This window comes from Impatiens glandulifera, chromosome 3, assembly GCF_907164915.1.
Source record: "Impatiens glandulifera chromosome 3, dImpGla2.1, whole genome shotgun sequence".
Lineage (NCBI taxonomy): Eukaryota > Viridiplantae > Streptophyta > Magnoliopsida > Ericales > Balsaminaceae > Impatiens > Impatiens glandulifera.
Window position 1 is genome coordinate 26,036,308 of NC_061864.1, and position 18,418 is coordinate 26,054,725.

At 31.4% G+C, this 18,418-nt stretch overlaps 2 protein-coding genes across 2 annotated transcripts; one reads left to right on the forward strand and one right to left on the reverse strand.

The window, feature by feature from the left end:
- The first annotated feature begins 8,714 nt into the window (after window positions 1–8,714).
- Window positions 8,715–11,616, forward strand: LOC124931710 (protein IMPAIRED IN BABA-INDUCED STERILITY 1-like). The gene is made up of 5 exons (XM_047472236.1): window positions 8,715–9,875; window positions 9,973–10,200; window positions 10,277–10,864; window positions 10,946–11,078; window positions 11,310–11,616. Exons 1-5 carry the CDS (start codon window positions 8,940–8,942, stop codon window positions 11,327–11,329), a joined length of 1,905 nt encoding a protein of 634 aa, XP_047328192.1. The 5' UTR covers window positions 8,715–8,939; the 3' UTR covers window positions 11,330–11,616.
- Window positions 11,617–11,644: 28 nt separating this feature from the next.
- LOC124930083 lies at window positions 11,645–12,613 on the reverse strand. The gene has a single exon (XM_047470448.1). It carries the CDS (start codon window positions 12,611–12,613, stop codon window positions 11,645–11,647), a length of 969 nt encoding a protein of 322 aa, XP_047326404.1.
- Window positions 12,614–18,418: the final 5,805 nt, after the last annotated feature.

Here is an 18,418-nt window from a genome sequence, read left to right on the forward strand (position 1 = left end):
GTACAAGTTAGCTAAATGTTTTTATTGCGGTAAAAAGGGCACATTAAGAAAGATTGTTTTAAGCTAAAACGCCAAATGCGTGGACCTAAGAAAAACAAAGACAATGGTGGAGATCGTGTGTCAATATCGACTTCAAGTGATCTCATCAATGTCCATAACATAAATCCATTAACCTTGCATGCCATGAGTTAAGTTGGGTATTTGACACCAAAGCTTCCTTGCATGTTACACCAAGGAAAAATATTTTACGTCTTATACTTTAGGTGATTTTGGAGTGTTGAAGATGAGTAATGATGGATTAAGTAAGGTTATTGTTATTGGTGACATTTTCTTAGAATCTAGTAATGGTTAGAAATTGTTACGATATTCGACATACTCTAAATATTAGACTGATAACAACTAGAAAGCTTGATGATGATGGTTTCACAAGTTGTTTTGGTTCTAGAAAATAGAAGCTTTCTAAGGATAACTTGATTATAGTTCGAGGAGATAAATATTCTAATTTATATTTGATGAAAACTTTGATATGCAAGGATCATGTAAATGTTGTACGTAGTAAAGATGCCTCCAAGTTATAGCACCGAAAACTTGGTCACATTAGTGAAAAGGGGTTGAATTTGCTAGTTAAGAAAAATGTTATTTCTGGTTTAAGTGAGACATATTTGGAGAAATGTTCTTATTCTGTTGTTAGAAAACAAATTAGAGTATCGTTCAAGTATAATCTTCTTTTAAGAAAGTCAAAAGTCTTAGAGTTGGTGCATTCAGATGTTTATGGTCCTTTAAAGATACGAAATATTAGTGGTGCTCTTTATTTTGTAACGTTTATTAATGATCATTCCAAGAAGTTTTTTTATACATGTTGAAGTCTAAAGATGAGGTTTTATACAAGTTCAAAGAATTTCATGCTCTTGTTGAAAGAAAGATCGAGAAGAATATCAAGTGCATTCGTAGTAATAATGGTGGTGAATATTGTGATTCATTTGATGCATACTACAATTAGGGGTGAGGAAAATTACCGATATTAAAGGTATATCGAAGATATCCTACCGCAATATATCAAAAATATTAATTTTTAAGGTATACCAAAAAAAATGTAAGGTATGATACCGATACCGAAATTATTGGTAAGGTAAAGGTATGAGATTTTTAAAATTTTGGTATATCGAGATATACCAAAATAGTATTTATAAGTTAAAATATATATAAATATAAATATATATAATACTTATAAGGAAATATTTAAATAGATTTGATGTTAATTTAATTATAGATGCATAATATCAAAATATAATTATACTGAAATATTATTCAATATATGCAATCTCTACCTTACCGACGAGATTATTTTTTTTAAGTTAATATGTTTTTTAGGTATTAAAGGTATACTACCGATACCGTATCGAAATCAAGGTATACCGAAATCAAGATAAGGTAATGTATGAATTTTTTGTATATCAAAATTAAGGTATATCGAAATCAAGGTATACCGAAATCAAGGTAAGGTAAAGGTATGCATTTTTTGCATACCGAAAATTTAGTTAAGGTATAAGGTATGGATAAAACATGAAAGTATACCATACCGACCCACCCCTAACTACAATCACTGCGGCATCATACATCAAAAAATACCACCAAAGACTCCTCAGTTGAATGACTATACAGAAAGGATGAACAAAACAATTATTGAGAAGATTAGATATTTGCTTTCAGAATCAAAGTTACCTTAAACATTTTGAGGTGAAACATTACTCATAGTAGTACATGTTATTAATTTGACTCATACAATAATTTTAGATGGTGAAGTTCCAAATAAGGTATGGACTCTTAAAAATATTTTTTATGATCATTTACGTGTATTTGGATGCAAGTGCTCTGTTTATATTTCAAATGATGAAAGATCAAAGTTGGATGTGAAGAGTTGATAGTGCATCTTCTTGGGTTATGGACAAAATGAATTTGGTTACAGATTGTACAGTTCTATTGCAAAGAAGTTTGTCAGAAGTCGTGATGTCATCTTCTATTATGAAGATGAGACTATTGAAAATATTGATAAAATTAAAAATAGGGAGTTGAAGGAAAAATATGAGTGGATAAATTTAGAACTAGCTCAATTATCTCATTCACCTAGTTCAATAGAAATCAAGTGCAACATGTTGATTCTCATGATTAACATAATGTTCAAATGGAGAATATTAATAACAAATGAAAGTAATTATCTATAATTATAACTAGAAGATCGACAAGAGATCGATAACCTTCTACGAAATATTATATTAATGAATATGTGTTAGTGACTAATACAGATAATCATAGTCATTTGAAAAGCTATGGGTAGTGAATCCAAGCATAACTAGGTTGATTCTATGAAAGATGAGATGCAATTTCTACATGATAGTAATCATACATTTTTGAGTTGGTAGAATTATTAAAAATGAAAGAAAGATTTGAAAACATGTGTGACAGACTGACGCAAGATGATCATACTTAAGCTCCACGACATAAAGCTTGTTTGGTTTTTCAAAGGGTTTAGTCACATAAATAAAATTGAATTTGATGAAATTTTCTCTCTTGTTATTAAGATGACTTCAATCAGAATTATATTGAATTTGGAAGCTAGTCTTGATTTTGGAAGTTGAACAGATGGTCGTGAAGACGACTTTTCTTCACAGTGATTTAGAGGAAGAGATTTATATGGATCAACATGATGGTTTTGAAGTCAAAGGTAAATAAAATTGTGTTTGCAAATTGAATAAGAGTTTGTATAGTTTGAAGCAGAATCCACGACAATGGTACAAGAAGTTTAAATTATTTATGAAACATCCCGGTTATAATAATACTACTTCTGACCATTGTGTGTTTGTGAAAAAAAAACTTTCTCCTAATGATTTTGTTATTTTGTTACTTTATGTTAATGACATGTTTATTGATGGTCAAAGTTTTGTGAGAATTGATAAGTTGAAACCCCGGGAAAGTCATTTGCTGTGAAGGATCTTAGACTAACAAAGCATATTCTTTTAATTAGAATCAGTCGTGACAGAAAGATGAAAAAGTTATTGTTGTCTCGAGAGTGATATATTAAAAAGGTGTTATAAATATATGGATAATTATAAAAGTGTAGGCACACTTTAGCAACTCATTTTAAATTGAGCTATGAATATAGTCCTTTAAACGATGATGAGAAGGAATATATAAAAAATGTTTTCTATAGTTATGTTGTATGTAGTCTTATGTATGATATGGTTAACACAATGTCATACATAGCTTATGTTGTTGGTACATTGAGTAGGTTCCTTTCAAATCCGGCAAAAGAACATTTGGATGTGATTCCCTCTTCTAGCCTAGCGGCAATAAGAAGTGGATAGTAATCCTAAGTTCCTAGGTTTAAACCCGTCAGGCGACAAATTTTATACCTAGTTAAATGTGTTTACACGCTACATACTTAATCCGTTGTCCCATTTTAAATCATATCTTCTAGCCTAGCGACAATAAGAGGTGGATACTAATTATAAGTTAATAGGTTCGAGCCCGTCAGGCGGCAAGTTCTGTACTTAGTTAAATGGTTAAGTGTGTTTGCAGGCTTAGTTAAATGGTTAAGTGTGTTTGCAGGCTATATATTTTAATATGTTGTCCTGTTTTATCCACTCTTCTAGCCTAGAGGCAATAAGAGGTGGATATTAGCCCTAAGTTTATGGGTTTGAACCTGTCAGGCGGCAAGTTCTATGCCTGGTTAAATGGTTAAGTGTATTTGTGGGCTACATACTTAATCCATTGTCCCATTTTTTTGGAAATGGTGAAGTGGATATTGAGATATTTTCAAGGCACATCAAGTATGAGACTTTACATTGTAAATGAGAGTCCGAATTTAGTTGGTTATACCAACTCAAATATGGAAGATAATGCTGACTCAAGAAAACCCATTTCAGCTACTTGATTACTTTTGGAAGGGATCACCTCTTCTAGCCTATCGGCAATAAGAGGTGGATACTTACCTAAGGTCCTGGGTTCGAGCCAGTAAGGCGATAAGTTTTGTATTTAGTTAAATGGTTAAGTGTGTTTATGGGCTACATATTTAATCCGTTGTCACATTTTTTTTTAAATTTGGAGGGAGGCTATTTCTTTGCAATCAAAACTACAAAAGTGTGTTGTATTGTCCATCGCGAAGGCTGAACTTATTGCAGCAATGAAAGCCTGTAAGGGCTAATTTGGTAAATAAATTATTATGTGAACTTGGTATTATGCAAGAGTTATGTGTTTCTCTGTGATAGTCAAAACACTATTTATTTGGCGAAAAATCCAATGTTTCATTTTAGATCTAAACACATTGATGTAAGATATAATTGGATACGATGTGTTAGATGAAAATTGTTGATTTTAGATAAGGTGCATACAGACGATAATGACGCCGATATGATGACTAAGGCTTTACCACATAGCAAGTTCAAGTTTTGTTGTACAACCTCCGGGTTGACAATATCCTTCTCATAGTTGTGAGGAAGAGTTTGTTGAATTTTTGTTTGGAATCCCAACTACATGAAAATTTCCAATAGTGGTTCAAGTTCATTTTAATTCATTAAGGGTAATATAGTATTTACAAGGTTATTTTGTAGCCATAATTTTAATAGATGTAGTATTTGAAAGAGCGACAGTGAAAAAGAAAAAAAGTCAAAAAGAAAAAGGAGGTAGAAAGAGAAAATATAAGACAATGTTCATTAAACTGATGACTAGAGATTCAAACGGATTTCGATTGAACTGAGATTTTGTCGAGAGGTTGGTAACTCATTCCTCTACATTTTCATCAGTCGGATCAAGGTTTGGATCTCGAAGTGATATTTATGTTGCTTAAAATTTTTTCCTTTTTTAAATTTTATTTACTCGTTTGGCACCAAAAATTTTGTAGATTTTTGGTTATTCCCTTTTTAGTTCTTTTGCGCTATTAATGATTTTTATACCTTAATTGTATATCCGACATCTAATTATAGTGAAGTTTGGTTTGGACGCACAGTCGGCCCTGGGGTAAGATAACTTATGTAGTTGCATAGGGTCCCAAATTTTGGTTATATAATAGTATTATTAATAATATTTTTTTCTTTTTTTTCTCTTTTAATATTAAATATATATAACTTTTTTTTATCTCTTTATATCTCATTTTATATTATTACAATTTTTTTAAAGGCCACAAAATTTAAATTTATATTGACCCTATTTGAACGTAAAGTCCATACTTTTTACTCCTTAATTTAAGGAGATTTTCTACTATTTAATGTGTTTATTTACTTCTAATTTTATTTGTGCTTTATTTTCTACTAAAATTTTCAATAAGTAGAAAATCAAATATACATTTTTCTAACCAATTATGTGGTGTCGGATTTGGCTAGTGCTTTCCTTTAGTTGTAGCTATGGCCATTTTCAAGAGGTCATAGTTAATAGTTAAGAATATGTTTGATTATCGTCCTCTTAGTTTTTCTAGTCAAATCTTATATGAAAGAGGATTTATATATTTATTTATTTTATTTTTTTTGGGAGCTTTTTTTAGGTTGTTATGTTATTGAACATAATTAGTAGTAGATGACTTGTTCTTTGACTCCCGAATTCTCTAAGGGATAATGCATTTTTATATATGTCATATATTGCTTCACTTTTTTGAACGAGGCATCTATCTATTATAATATTTGTAAAAGAAGTTTTGAGAATCTTTAAGTTTCTATTTTTTTTTCATCTCTATGCATATCATATGGGGTTGTTTGTCTCCCAATTGTTTAGGTATTAAATATTAACTTATTTTATTTCTTGTAGCATTTAAAAAATAAAGCTTTGTTGTTGGACTCTTTGATTTAAACTTAATTTATTTTTTAGATGAAAAACTTCCTAATTTAATTTTTTCATTTTATAAAGATAAAAATATTATATCAAAATTATAGTTCTGATCAGTGATCAATGGATTTGAATTTTTACTCATATGTTTGACTATGATTAAATCAGAAAAAAATTCAAGTTATTAACACATGGTCACGGCCAATAGAAACAAACAATCCGTAAGGAAAAAGCAAGCAGTAGTAATAGCTGTTAGACAGCACGGTGTCAGTAAAAGATAAAATAGTGGGCAATGATTTTTCACTTTTATCACATTCTTCTTTTTTTTTTCTTTTTCACTTTTGACTTTTATTTAATCATTTATTGTACCACCTTCAAATTTTATTTAAATTTTAATATTGTGTAGACTAATTTATATCTTCTAGACCCATGTGTATATACACAAATGTGATAAAGGGTTATTTTAATTTTATTTTATTTAATTTATAATCGAGTGAAAATAATTTAATGAATTATCTTAAATAAATAAAATTAAATAAATTCTAATATTTTAATGAATAAATTAATATACCATACATACAAATAGAATAATGAAATTTATAAACACACCAAATATTAATAAATTATATATATATATATATATATATATATATATATATATATAAAAGAGTACTTAAGAAATAAATTAAAATATATAAATTAGAATAAATTGAGTCAAACTAATCCTTAAGATAAGAGTAATAAAGAAATTGAATTAGGAAGGTCTTTAGTCAACATCAACCAAACCAAACCACATGTTCAAACCACTTGGAATTGTAAATTGCTTTACAAAATACATAAAATATACTTATATAATTTTTTTATCAAACTTATATTAACTAATAATTTATTAAAACTTATGATAATTATAAATACATATGAATATTTTAATTTAAAAAGATTGATTTCTCAATTTATTTATTTATTTTTTAATTTTAAAAATTAACCAATCTCTATTTTCATTATTTCTCACTTCAATTTAAGTAAATGGATCGTTTAAAAATTATAATCGAAGTCATAATTTTTTATTATTTAATTTATTAAAGTTTATCGTTTTTATAATAAATAATATTAGACTAGCTTAAATGAAAGTAGTAATGCATGAGAGATCAATGTTAATAAATTTGATTAAACTTAAAAATGAATTAATTACTATAAGAATCATTGTAGTTTTTTTTTTTTCTAAAAAAATAGCATCTTCTCTATAAACAATAATTAATCTATTTTTTTAAAACAGCATAGTTAATATAATAGTTTTTGTTTTTTTAAGTGCATGTCTTCTTTGCTAAAAAAATAAATAATTCTTATTTCATCTTTATAATATTTAAGTTTTAAATATAAAAATATTTCAATAATTCAACTCATGTAACGTTTGATCAAATAATTTTTTTAATTTATATTATCTAATAACCCCAAATATGAGTTACACAAACACTATATGTTTTTCTTGCCATTAAATATGAATTATTAGTCTTTAGATACAATATTACTATCACTTTAATATTAATTTTATCTATAAAAAGATGTTTATTTTATAATCTTACCAAGATAGTTAAAATAAAATAAAAATTAGGTTGATTAGTACTAAGAATACCCTCCGTTTTTAGTAATATATATATATATATATTATATTTATAAAAACAAATAATTAAATAACCAACTTCTTTTTTATGTTTATTTTTAGTATGGAGAGGTGTTTCATTATTATTTTTACCACTCAAATGTGATATGATGTTGTTTTTGTTTGTTACAACATTTTAATTAGTTGAATCGGATTTGTAGTCTTGAATTTTTTAAAACGAAATAATATTTTTAATTTTTGTTGGGTCGTTTGTTGTTTGTACCTTCTAATCGTGTTAATGATCATTTCTCTGAGTCGTGTCCGTCTTCTTGAATAAGACAATTCCGCATCCGTTAAGGCCGGATAATTTTAGTGAATTGGTCTGAACCACCTCTCGGGCGAGTTTTTCTTGATGTTTAGTGGGGTGGTGGTCCACGACGTAGGCGCAAGAGGAATTATTCCCCCTTGTCGTGAACCATTGCGATTCTTTCTGCCACGATTCTGATAAGGACAGGTCGACTGGTAAAAAAAGGAGATGGTACCGAAGCGGGAGCAAATGAGATAATGTTATCAGATTTTAAAAAAAATCTAATAAAAAATTCTTGGGCCTTGTTCGATTTGAATTATTTAAAATAAAAACATATTTTCACTCTCCATCTCCTTCATCCTATCACTCAATTCATTAAATAAAATATTAAAATATTTGATATTTTAAATAATTATTTATTATTTTATAATTATATATTAATACCCTTTAAACTTTAAAAAAAAATTATATCTCTTTAAAATCACTACTAATCCATATTTTTAAATAACTCATATTTTAACCATAACTCCAATCCAAATAAGTCTTTGAAATTCATTTTAGTCTATAAACCTTTTTACATGTATCCTCTAATAACTTCTATAAATTTCTCCCTATTTTGACCATATTCGTAGATAGTTAACTCATTTGACATAAATTATTTCGACGTTGTTTACTAATTTTCGGATAATAACAAATTTCACTGCCGCTCAAAATATTGGTTAGAAATTCTTCTGACATCGCTTTATTGATATGTTCGACTTGCTCTTTCATCACTTATTGTTTTGAGACACCTTAACAAATTGCATAATTATTAAAATTCTAATATTTGTTATTTTTTTATTATTTAAAATTAATATTTTATTTATAACCCGTTATTTATTTAATGAGATATAAAAAAATAGTTTAAATTTTATATATAATTAATTAATTTTATAATAATAAAATTTCACAACAAATAGAAGACAAGAAATTTTTAACATCTCTCTGTTCAACTAACCCATCCGACAATGCCACTAGCCTCCATTTCCGTTGATTGAGCTCTCTTCTCTCTGCTCTTAACTCACCTTCCGCAATCCCCGCAGAAGTAACGAATTAGAAAGAGAAATACAGACACAGAATTAAACCCCATGAGCCTTGAAAGGGTTTAATCTCATTTACATTCCATCTAATCTCGTTTTACTCTACCTTCATATGTTGATAAATCCCTGAAATTTTCCTTTTATGGGTTGTGTTTCGTCTAAGCAAACGGTGTCGGTGACGCCGGCGATTTACAATTCCGGCGAAAATGGGAATCTGGGTGAGTCCGGTAGGAGCCAGGGGATTGAAAAAACCAAGAAGAAGAAAAAGAAGAGGACTGATTCAGGTGTGAGCGAGTTTGATTTGGGTGAATCAGGGAGAACGAGTTCCATTAACGAGTCAGTGAGTTTCAGACTGGGAGAACAAATCACTACTGGGTGGCCGACTTGGCTAACCGCCGTCGCCGGCGATGCTATTCACGGCTGGGTTCCTCTTAAAGCAGATTCATTTGAGAAATTGGAGAAGATTGGACAAGGTACTTATAGTAGTGTATTCAAAGCACGAGAAATTGAAACAGGAAAGATATTTGCTTTGAAGAAGATCAGATTCGACAATTTGGATCCTGAAAGTGTTAGGTTTATGGCGAGAGAGATAAAGATCTTACGTAAGTTTGATCATCCAAACATTATTAAATTAGAGGGTTTAATCGCTTCAAGATTATCATGTAGTTTATACCTTGTATTTGAGTATATGGATCATGACATTGCTGGTCTTATCTCCAATCCCGATTGCAACTTCACCGAATCACAGGTGAAATGTTACATGAAACAATTCTTAATGGGTATCGAACATTGTCATTCTAAAGGTGTAATGCATCGAGATGTTAAGGGTGCGAATCTTCTAGTAAACGATGAAGGGATATTAAAAGTGGGTGATTTTGGATTGGCGAATTTCTGCAATTCTTCCACTTTTGATGGTGTTAAGCAGCCTTTGACGAGTCGAGTTGTCACTTTATGGTATCGTCCGCCTGAGCTTTTGTTGGGTTCGACGGAATATGGGTCGGCGGTTGATCTGTGGAGCGTTGGCTGTGTATTTGCAGAGCTTCTTCTTGGTAGACCTATTTTACAAGGCAGGACTGAGGTAGGTATTAGAATTTAGAACTAGATCTAATTCTTGATCATGGGTTTTTCATTTGAGTTGAATATTCTTGATGGGTTTTTCTTGTTTATGATCAAAGGTTGAACAATTGCATAAAATCTTTAAGCTTTGTGGTTCGCCTAGTGATGATTATTGGAAAAAATCGAAACTTCCTCATGCAACTCTGTTTAAACCGCAACACCCTTATGAAAGTTCCTTATGGGAAACCTGCAAAGACCTTCCTAAACCGGCTGTAAAGCTTATCGAAACATTGCTCTCCGTCGAACCTCATAAACGAGGAACCGCCACTTCGGCTTTGGCTTCCGAGGTTAACAAAATGTCAATCTAAATAAGTTATGTTTCAAGATTTGAATCTAGTTATCATAATTACACTTGTTTTGCAGTATTTCACAACAAAGCCATATGCATGTGATCCATCAATTTTACCAAAATATCCACCTTGTAAGGAAATTGATGCAAAAAGTCGCGAAGAAGAAAATCATATGAAGAGGCCTCCGGTTGAACGATCACGTGGATCAGATGCAACAAGAAAGCTTACGAGAAGAAGACCAAACAGAGTCAACAAGTTAGCGGCTGCAGCTCCCACAAAGGCTCGGTTTAGTCACGGTTTGGCCAATAAAGGTTATAAAGCGAATAGTTTTAAGGAAGAGGGTTCTTCTTCCCATACCAAGAATGCATCATCACAAGGAGATGTTCCATATTCGGGTCCACTCCAAATTTCAGGTTCGAGTGGATTCGCGTGGGCTAAGAGAAGGCTTAACGAGTCTTCAAGTTCGAGAAGCCTATTTGAATGTCGAACGAATTCGAGGGAGGAAGATTCATTCGAGAGGATTAGCCATTCGATGCTGAAACAGTGGAGCCAGTTAGATCGACAACATGACTCTTTCGATGCTTCCGATGAATATCATTCGCAGGAACTATCGGACGCGATTTATCAACGCGAACGGAGTATAGATAAGAGGATCAACGTGGTAATTATAAGGATTTATTGAAACTTTTCTTTTAACTAATGTATTATGATCTTTCATTAATATTGTTGGATATTGAGACAGGTTTATGAAGATCAAGCTGAGAAAGTAGAATTTTCGGGACCTCTGCTTACTAAATCGCTTAAAGTAGACGAGCTTCTGGCTAGGCATGATCGTCAAATTCGACATGCAATCCGAAAATCATGGTTTCAAAGAGGTAACACTAAAAAATCAGTGTTTGATAATACAACTTATCAATTAATATTTGAAATAACTACATTTGACAGCAAATTATGTTAAGAAATGAAGTAGAATATCTTGAACCCTTAACAAGACAACTTTAACCCTTAAATTTTAATTATATTATGTTAATTGTAATGGTAAAATAGTCTTTAAATAACAACCAAAACGAGGTAAAGGCGATAAAACATGAGATTTGGAATTGCAGGTAACAAACATGAGAAGTAAACGCGAGAATGGAATCCTCAAACTCAAACTCGGGTTATTTCCCAAACCAACCAAACATCTCGGTTAACAAAAACATGCGATCATCGGCCGAACAATCACCGAGAACAGTTGGGGGAGAGACAAGGAACAAGACAATCTTGTACATTGTTTTTCAGTTTAGGATCTGATCAAATTGTATGTTGTGATCAAATATGACATTTTATAAAACCAGAGACAATATGGTTTATGTACAAATTATATGAATTGAGAATGCCTCCATCTGCAACAATGAATTTCTTTTATTTATATGAAACTAACTCAGAAAAAACTATATATTCAAATTAAATTCTTCATATCTTCTTCAGCAGAATCATCCCCGCTACAATTTTCCAGACCATCGATTTTCGCGAGATTCAAACCTTTGCAACTCCGATAGAACAAACAGTTGACGACAGTATCGAGCACGAAGATAGTCGAGTACAAGTAAGCAATTAGAATCCCTTCTACTGCCATTATGACAGTAATGTTATTAGAATTTCTATAAGCTCTCATCACCCGATAATGAAACAAGGCCTCGATTGCAGTCATAGCCATACTTATAGGCAAAGCCAACGCTAGAGCTGTTGCGGTTCTCCCCCTAATTAAAACACAAGCCCGGAGAATCGCGATATAACCGCCACCAACGCTTCCTTCAATTCCCGAACATACTAATGCCAAATTCGATATGATATATGCATGTGCAAGAAGTATTGAATAAAGAACACCTCCGGAAGCAGAAACAAAGATAATTACATTCGGAGATTTGAATCCGAATCCCTCCATGCAACTAAACGTAAACGAGACTAAGAAGAAGGATAACGAATTGGCTGAGAGTACGAGGAAAGAATTCCAGATTTGAGTGAAGAAAAGGGAGATGAAAGTTGACATGTAAGATCCGTTTTTGTTTCTAAAAGATCGAACCACGTATGTCTTAGCCAAGAGATGGAATGAGAAGGTAAAAGGAAGAAGAAGAACCAAAGATGTAATAGTTTGCGAGAGTTTGAGGGAAAGATCGAAGAAGAACTCCGATGTTGGAGGAAAACCAGCTGCGAAAAAGAGTGTGCGAAGACGGTTGTACACAATTGGGAGGAGATCGGAGATGGGAAGTATAGCTTGCGTGATGAGGATAGCAAAGGTGAATGGTATTCCGACAAAGGTGGCAGCTGTTATGGCGAATCGATGATAGTTTCTTAGATAAGTGATAACTGAACATCTAAATATCGTTCGAGCTTTCTCCATTGGAAATGATATTGGGTATTCCTCCATTGGGATGGGTTATTGAAGTTAATGACTAAAGATATGAACTTTATTATGAAAATCCATTCTTTGATATATGGGATTTGGTTGAGGATGAATTGGATTGGCCAACAACTATGGAGAGGTTGAGGGTTGTTTTGAGATTCAATTGAGTTTTGTTTGGACTCTTTGAGGGTTTGGAGGAAGGTTCATGTCATTAGTTGGTTAAACAATTATGTCATTTCTTTTTCTTTTCCCTCTTAACAACTCAAATTATATTCTACCAACTTTTCTATAAACAAAAACCTCAAATTGATGGATGGATTAAGAAATATATATGAAGTTTTCTTGGACTAATATAACATATTTCCTAATTAGATGTTTTAAATTTTCAGTTATTTTTGAAAAAATTGTTTAATAGATGTTTCACAATTAAATTTGTGTTTAATTAGTTACTTTAAGATTGAGGTTAAACAAGAATTAAAGCTTATAGTAACTGCATTTTGAAACCAAAATTAAGTATTAATAAATATATATGTGTCATGTCATAATAATTGTGATCTTTATTTGGCAAAGAAATTTGCATTATTCTCTAATTTTTTATTCTATTTTCTTAAACCAATAATTGAATGTAATATACATTTTTTATTCTTAATGGAAAACAGATAATGGAATATTTTAATTTGTTCAAATAATTTTATTAATATTTTTTTGAAAACTGTGATATTTGTAAAAGAATACAAGATGAAACTCGTCACCATTAATAAAACATAAGTTTAAGAAATTTAATTGTTATCACAATTAATTTTTTTTATTAGTATTTCGGGATTTTATCAAATAATTGTATCTCTCATTTGAAGGCCATGACTAATGTAATATAGGACCGACAGTGGGTTATTTTAAGGGACTTTATTTTAAAGTTTTTAGTTATTCAAAGCGATTTTATTTTAAAAAAAATTAATATATTTTTGTATCACTAGTAAAAAATCGACCTTTATCGACGGTTTTTTCCGAAAGTTTTATAAAACTCTCCTAAATACTCCCGAGAGAAATGAATCATTCGGTATTAAAAATAGATTCCGAAAGGGGTGTAAAACCTTCGGGTTTACTAATTATTACCGAAAGTTCTTTGTAGAACTTTCGGTTTTTACCTTTCCAAAAAACCAAAAATAATTCTAAGTGTTGGATATGGGTTAATTGCGAAGGTTTTTACAAAAATCTTCGGTTTTGAAATCCCGGAGATTTTTAATTGCGAAGGTTATTTAAAGAACCTTCGGTTTTACCTTTTTTGAAATTCTCTTTTGCGAAGGTTTTCCAAAAAACCTTCGGTTTTGACTCAATTAAAAATAATTCTGAGTTTGGTAATGGTTATTTCCGAAGGGTTAATAAACCTTCGGTTTTGACTAATAACAAAACCGAAAGTTATATGAAAATCTTCGGCATCTACCTCTATAAATACTAACCCTAACCCTTCTCTTTTTCATTCCACTTTCTTCTTTCTCTCTCTCTCCCGCGCCGCAGCCGCCTCCTCCACGCCGCTTCTTCTCTTCTCGCGTTCATGTTTGTTTCATTTGGTTTTTTTTGTTGTTTATTATTAGATTTAGATTTCTTAAGTTTATATATATTATCTAGATTTAGGCTAGTTTAAATTATTTGTTTGTTTCATTGATTTAGATTTGTCTATACGTTATTGTTTAGATTAGATTTAGGTTAGTTTGTTAAATATATATGATTTTGTTAGATTGGTTATTTTGTTTGATTGAAGTTATATTAGATTTAGGTTACGGTTATTTTGTTTGATTAATATATATATATATATACATATATCTGAAATGCATTTAGGATGGGTGATTCATGGATAAGTCTTCGGCGTACACCCGAAGAAACTGCCTCCGTGTTACCAGAATTTGCTAGCACAAACAGAAATTGCGGCACGTGAGGAAAAGGTGAGACAGATGACGCTGGAAATGGAGCAAATCCGATTGAGGGATGCGGAAAGAGGCCGATTGCTGAGTGAAATTAAAGCGGACAAGCTGAAATGGCCCAGAGATTAGAGAATCTCGAACATGAACTTGTATTGTTGAGGAGTAGACTGAATCAACCACCCCCTCCTCCCACCCCATCTAATAATTTCTAGATTAATTATGTGTTTAGTTTTCCGTACGAACGATGACATTTTTATGTGTTTTGTTTTAATAATTATGAATTATTATTATTATCTTTGGTTTGGTTTTAATATTGTTCATGAATTATTTTATTTTTGTTTGCTTTTCACTTTTTTTAAAAAAAAAAAACAGCATGGCCAAAACCGAAGGTTTATTTGAAAACCTTCGGTTTTGACCCTTGGTTAAAAAAATCTGAAAATTTTCTAAGTATGGGGTAGGGTAAAAACCGAAGGTTTTCAAATAAACCTTCGGTTTAGACCCTTGGTTAAAAAAATCCGAAAATTTTCTAAGTATGGGGTAGGGTAAAAACTGAAGGTTTTCAAATAAACCTTCGGTTTTGACCCTTGGTTAAAAAAATCTGAAAATTTTCTAAGTATGGGAAAGGGTAAAAACCGAAGGTTTTCAAATAAACCTTCGGTTTTGAACCTTGGTTAAAAAAATCCGAAAATTTTCTAAGTATGGGGTAGGGTAAAATCTGAAGTTTTTAAAATAAACCTTCGGTTTTGACCCTTGGTTAAATAAATCTGAAAATTTTCTAAGTATGGGGTAGGGTAAAAACCGAAGGTTTTCAAATAAACCTTCGGTTTTGACCCTTGGTTAAAAAATCCGAAAATTTTCTAAGTATGGGGTAGGGTAAAAACCGAAGGTTTTCAAATAAACCTTCGGTTTTGACCATTGGTTTAAAAAAATCTGAAAATTTTTCTAAGTATGGGTAAGGGTAAAAACCGAAGGTTTTCAAATAAACCTTCGGTTTTGACCCTCGGTTAAAAAAATCTGAAAATTTTCTAAGTATGGGGAAGGGTAAAATCCGAAGGTTTTCAAATAAACCTTCGGTTTTGACCCTTGGTTAAAAAAATATGAAAATTTTCTAAGTATGGGGAAGGGTAAAAACCGAAGGTTTTCAAATAAACCTTCGGTTTTGACCCTCGATTTAAAAAATCTGAAAATTTTCTAAGTATGGGGAAGGGTAAAAACCAAAGGTTTTCAAATAAACCTTCGGTTTTGACCCTTGGTTAAAAAAATCTGAAAATTTTCTAAGTATGGGGAAGGGTAAAAACCGAAGGTTAATGGTATAACTTTCGATTTTAACATTTCCCAAAAACATTCTGTTTAAGGTCAGAACCGAGAGGTTTATTCAAAACCTTCGCAAATACACATAAAAACCGAAAGTTAATGGTATAACTTTCGGTTTTAACACTTCCTAATTTGTCAAATTATAACCCACTAATCTTAACTCCAAACTAATATAATCAATTGTGTGTTGTATTTTAAAAATTAATATTGTGTTTAATGTTAAAATGTTTATGATTGTGTTTGATTATTATAGAGAAGTGTATTTGAATGTTTATGTTTGATTATCTTATGAATGTGTGTAATGTTTGATCATATGGATTGTGCAATATTTTATGGATATCAAATGTGTTAAATTAATGTTGTTAAAGGTCATTAGAATGTGAGAAACCAAAGAATTTAACAATTTGTCAAGCGATAATTCCGAAAGTTATATAATTAACTCTCGGAAATATCCATTTAAACCGAAAGTTTTATATAAAACTTTTGGGTTTTATACTTCTGAAGACCGAGAGTTTTATATAAAACTTTCGGTTTAGATGGATATTTCCGAAAGTTAATTATATAACTTTCGGTTTTTACACTTCTCAATTTTTTAAATTAAAGTATTTTTTCTTTCCAATATAAACTCCTAACTAATATAATCAAGTGTGGGTTATATTTTAAAAATTAATATTGTGTTTTATGTTAAAATGTTTATAATTGTGTTTGATTATATAGAGAAGTGTATTTGAATGTTTATGTTTGATTATCTTATGAATGTGTTTAATGTTTGATCATATGGTTTGTGCAATATTTTAAGGATATGAAATGTGTTAAATTAATGTGGTTCAAGGTCATGAAGGTGAGAAACCAAAGAATTTAACAATTTGTGAAGTATAATTACGAAAGTTATATAATTAACTTTCGGAAATAGTTATCTAAACCGAAAGTTTTATATAAAACTTTCGAAATGGACCCTTATCAAAACCGAAAGTTTTATATAAAACTTTCGGAATTGACCCTTATCAAAACCGAAAGTTATATATAAAACTCTCGGTTTTGACACTTATTAAAACCGAAGGTTTTATATAAAACTCTCGGTTTAATAAGGGTCAAAACCGAAAGTTTTATATATAACTTTCGGAAATGACCGAATAAAATTAAAAAAACGCCTCTTTCTCTTCTTCTTTCCCGATTTCCTTTCCCTCTTCTCCTCTTCTCTCCGTCGCCCCGCTTCTCTCTCCCCAACGACGAATACGCCGCGCCGCCCCGCTTCTCTCTCCCCGATGACCAAGACTCCGCGTCGCCGGATTGAAGACGACCGAAGACCACCGAAGACGCTTTTGAAGAATCGCCCTGCCGCCGCCGACACTTGAAGAATCGCCTCTGCCGCCGCTGCCCTACAAGGTTAGTTTTTAATTTTTTTTGCAATTAGGTTAGATTATTGTTAGATTTTTGCAATTAGGTTAGATTATTGTTAGATTCTTGTTAGATTTTTGCAATTAGGTTAGATTATTGTTAGATTCTTGTTAAATTTTTGCAATTAGGTTAGATTATTGTTAGATTCTTGTTAGAGTTTTGCAATTATGTTAGATTATTGTTAGATTATGTATATATTATTGTTAGATTAGGTTATAAGTTTATGATTAGGTTATTGGATTAAATTTTGGAATTGATTTTAGATTTGGTTTTGGATTTGGATTTGGATTTGGTTTTTGAAATTGGTTGTTGGATTTTGAAATTGGTGTAAAGTAAACGGATACAAATTATGTACAGAAAAACACGACGAAGGTTTGACCACTCAAAATAGTGGGGTGGTTGTTGAAGGATACAACGGGTCTGAAACTATGTCATACTACGGAGTTTTAACGGATATAATCGAAGTACAATACTTTTCTCACAAACGAGTTGTTTTATTCAAGTGTAAGTAGTTTGATACACACTCGGGGGAACTAGGAGTGAAAGTGGATAAATATGGCTTCGTAAGTATAAATGTAAACCGAATTTTGAAAACCCAAAGTCAAGACCCGTATATATTGGCGAGTCAAGCGAAACAAGTATTCTACGCCCTTGATATGTCAGCCCGACCCGGTTGGAAGATTGTGACAAAAATAAAACCGCGGTTTACAAACATATAGTTCAGATTAATTAATTAGGTAGATTTATGTTTTTTACATTATATTCATTCTTATTACTACTTTATTTCAATTATTCACTCATTTTTATTAATGGTGTGCATTAAGAATGTCTGACGGTCCTAAAACAACTTGGAAGAGTATGAGGAAAATACCCAAGAAATTAGATAAAAGCTACCAAAACCTACTTGCCCAATTAGAGACCTTAAGGCTCCGAGGATCGTCGTCTTCTAGGAACCAACCACCTATTATTGTGGTCCCGATAGCTACTGCTCCCCCAACAGACGAGGATGTTGAGGCTACGGAGCTCGAAGAGTTTATAGAGAGCACGTTTGCTGATATGGTGGATGACGATGAGGCTGAAGACGAGGGTCTCGAGGAGCCTATCGAGGAGGAGTACGGTTCCACTCCCGACCCATCATCAACAGGTAACTCGTTTACAAATTAGTTATTGTTTCAACTGATTCACATATCTAATTATG

What these genes read in the sequence shown, in the direction of transcription:
- LOC124931710 (XM_047472236.1), top strand. Translation starts at nt 8,940, where the DNA reads ATGGGTTGTGTTTCGTCTAAGCAAACGGTGTCGGTGACGCCGGCGATT. An exon ending in TTTTACAAGGCAGGACTGAG is followed by an intron (nt 9,876 to 9,972) that starts GTAGGTATTAGA and finishes TTATGATCAAAG; the next exon opens with GTTGAACAATTGCATAAAAT. An exon ending in CTTCGGCTTTGGCTTCCGAG is followed by an intron (nt 10,201 to 10,276) that starts GTTAACAAAATG and finishes CTTGTTTTGCAG; the next exon opens with TATTTCACAACAAAGCCATA.
- LOC124930083 (XM_047470448.1), bottom strand. Translation starts at nt 12,613, where the DNA reads ATGGAGGAATACCCAATATCATTTCCAATGGAGAAAGCTCGAACGATA.